The sequence below is a fragment of the Sphaeramia orbicularis genome, chromosome 8, assembly GCF_902148855.1.
Source record: "Sphaeramia orbicularis chromosome 8, fSphaOr1.1, whole genome shotgun sequence".
Classification (NCBI taxonomy): domain Eukaryota; kingdom Metazoa; phylum Chordata; class Actinopteri; order Kurtiformes; family Apogonidae; genus Sphaeramia; species Sphaeramia orbicularis.
Window position 1 is genome coordinate 2,837,274 of NC_043964.1, and position 2,569 is coordinate 2,839,842.

Below are 2,569 nucleotides of genomic sequence, written 5' to 3' on the forward strand. Positions count from 1 at the left end.
TTTAATAAACTTGTGCGTTGACTTCAAAGGCTTTCGGGGAATTAAGAACCCTTTTAATGTGACTGAAAGTTGCCCTGAGAATTAATGGATGTCAACCTCCACATCCTGTAAAAATGTGTTTGTGTGAGCTATCAGCACAGAGGGGGGAAAGAGCAAAAGGGCAAGAGCCGAAGAAAGCCACATTTGTGCGCCCCTGCCCTTTCACTCATCATCTTTGTCTGACCGTCACTCCTGTCCACACTTAGCTAACAACTTTCTCTATCGCTCTCTCGCTCTCTCCGACTCTCACTGATGCAGCCAGGGGCGGAAATCTAAGTGCACGCAGGGCAAGTTCAGACAAAGTGGGAGATAGAGAGAATGGTGGGAGGGTAGCGAAGATTTCAAATGACTGACACTAAAGAGGGAGGAATGCCGCGAGGGAGACACCAGGGAGTGTGTATATGTGTGTGTAGGTACAGTAAGTGGCAAATTATAGCTAAAGTCAACCTGAAGTATGAAGTGAGGGAACCTCTGAAAGCTAATTTTAGCAGTGCTATTGTGCACTGTGAATGGTTCGGGGGCAAAAGAGACAATTGTACAGAGTGTGTGTGCGACAGAGTGTGTTTGTGCAATCAGTCAATGAGTGCAAGTATATCAACGCTCCTTCCATCGGAGGGTATTGACAGTGTTAAATGTCTCCGTCCCTGAGTGAAGACTGCACTTTAGTCTGCCTCTCTTTACAGAAGTGACCCGTTTTAGCGGCTTGAAGTTTTGAAAAACCTCTTTTCATGATCCGCTTCTCTTTCTCTGTCTCCTCTCCGGTCCCTATCTCTCCCATCCCCAAACTCTTTCATGAGCGGTCTCTCAGGGGCAGGGTTGTAACACAACCCTCCCCTCTTTTGTCTCCATTCTTTTCCTTATCCTTTCATCTTTTTAAACATTCAGGGGGAAAGGGTTTGGTGGAGATGGAAACCACTACTTGGTAAAGGAAAGAAAGAGATAGCATGTGAGAGCAAGTGAGAGGGGGAGGCAGGGGAAAAGGGTTCGGCAGAGTCTCCCCCTCTGCTCATCCGCCAGTTTTATGCTTCTCCTTTTCAACGAGGCCATTCAAGGTGGGGAGGCTCAGTGGACGCGCTGTTCTGGAGGGTCAATAGCGCCGAACTCTCGTCTGGTCTGTATGGGGACGACTTATCAGCTCCGAGGACCCTCTGAACTGTCTGCCGGCCTGTGCGTCCCCCATAGACCTCCATTGTGTCTCATCTGAGCCTCGGCAGAGTTTCCCCCACAGACCTGTGAGTGGACAGGGCAGCCAGTCACCAGCTCCTGTTTCCATCCTTTCAGCTTTTTTTGAAGAGTTTTGAACCGCCTGCACTCACAGCAAACATGTGTGTGTTTGTTTGAATCCAACTCCAGGACAAAGCAGAGCTGAACCATAAACATACATAAAGGTTTATCTGAGTGCGTGCAGGGCAAGTTCAGACATGGAGTACAAAACCTACATTTACAACGAGAAACAATTTCTGCACAAGTCAAGCCTCTACCAAGGTTCCTGTGAAGAATCCTTCAACCTGTTAAACCCTGACCATATTTTCAGGGGAAAAACGCCTAAACAGACAAACCCAAAGTAAATGAAGAATTCCTTCACAATAATCAGGTTCATATGGATGTTCTTGGTGTCTGTGGACATTTACAGAGCTCACAGAATCTATTCCCATTGTCTAAAATTGTATCTATTACTATCCCTGAGTAAACTGGAACAAACTAAAAGACAAATTAGAATTTTTTATCCTCGCCTGTTTTTTTTTCCACTGGATTGACGATGACATGCATAAATTAATTGTTCGTGTCGGAGATTTTTAATAGCGTATATTTCACCCCACAAAGATTAAAAATCATGTTTGAACATTAAAGTTTGCACTAAAATACACTTTTGATGTACTTTTATTAACATCAGGGTCTAAACTTTGAGCAAAAGTTGAAAAAAAAAACATCCATTGTCCTGATTTATTATTTTTTAGTAGATGAATATTATAATTTTTTCGGCCCGTGGGCGGGCTGATCGGGCTAAGGGGGTTTTTAACCCTTTATCAGGCAAATGACTATTTTTGGTCATTTCTGCACACATTAGAAGTAGGGATGGGAATCGATAAGAATTTAATGATTCCAATTCCATTATCGAGTTTGCTTATCGATCTGATTCCTTATCGATTCTCTTATCGACCTCATTGGGTGAGGGAAAAAAAGAGTACAAACAGGTGTGTTTGCATTAACTGTCTTTTATTTTCCATCTGCACAGAAAATAGAACATATACAGTCTGAACAAATAATAAGAACAGATGACACAGGGCCCAGTTTGAAGCGTGTACAGTGAAAGTGAAATTAAAGACGTTTTACTAATTCCTCTATTGCTGCATTTCTACTACGTGGAACCGGTTCGACTCGGCTCGTCTCCCGTTGTTGTGCTCCTCATTTCCTTTCCCCTCCTTCAGAAACTTGTATTTGAGGGGGTACGACGTTTGTGCCCGCACCAGAACCAGAACTGGGTCCAGATGACGGCCTGGTGTTCACTCTGCCGCTAGATTCACAAGTG

At 44.1% G+C, this 2,569-nt stretch overlaps 1 protein-coding gene across 1 annotated transcript in view; it reads right to left on the reverse strand.

Annotated features, from left to right (window-relative positions):
* The window catches only part of LOC115424106 (liprin-alpha-3-like), a 26,287-nt gene extending 25,058 nt beyond the window's left edge, over positions 1–1,229 (reverse strand). The window contains exon 1 of the mRNA XM_030141209.1: positions 1,111–1,229. Within this exon, the coding sequence (XP_029997069.1) occupies positions 1,111–1,229 (119 nt within the window). The remainder of the gene's footprint in view (positions 1–1,110) is intronic.
* Between the last annotated feature and the right edge of the window lie 1,340 nt (positions 1,230–2,569).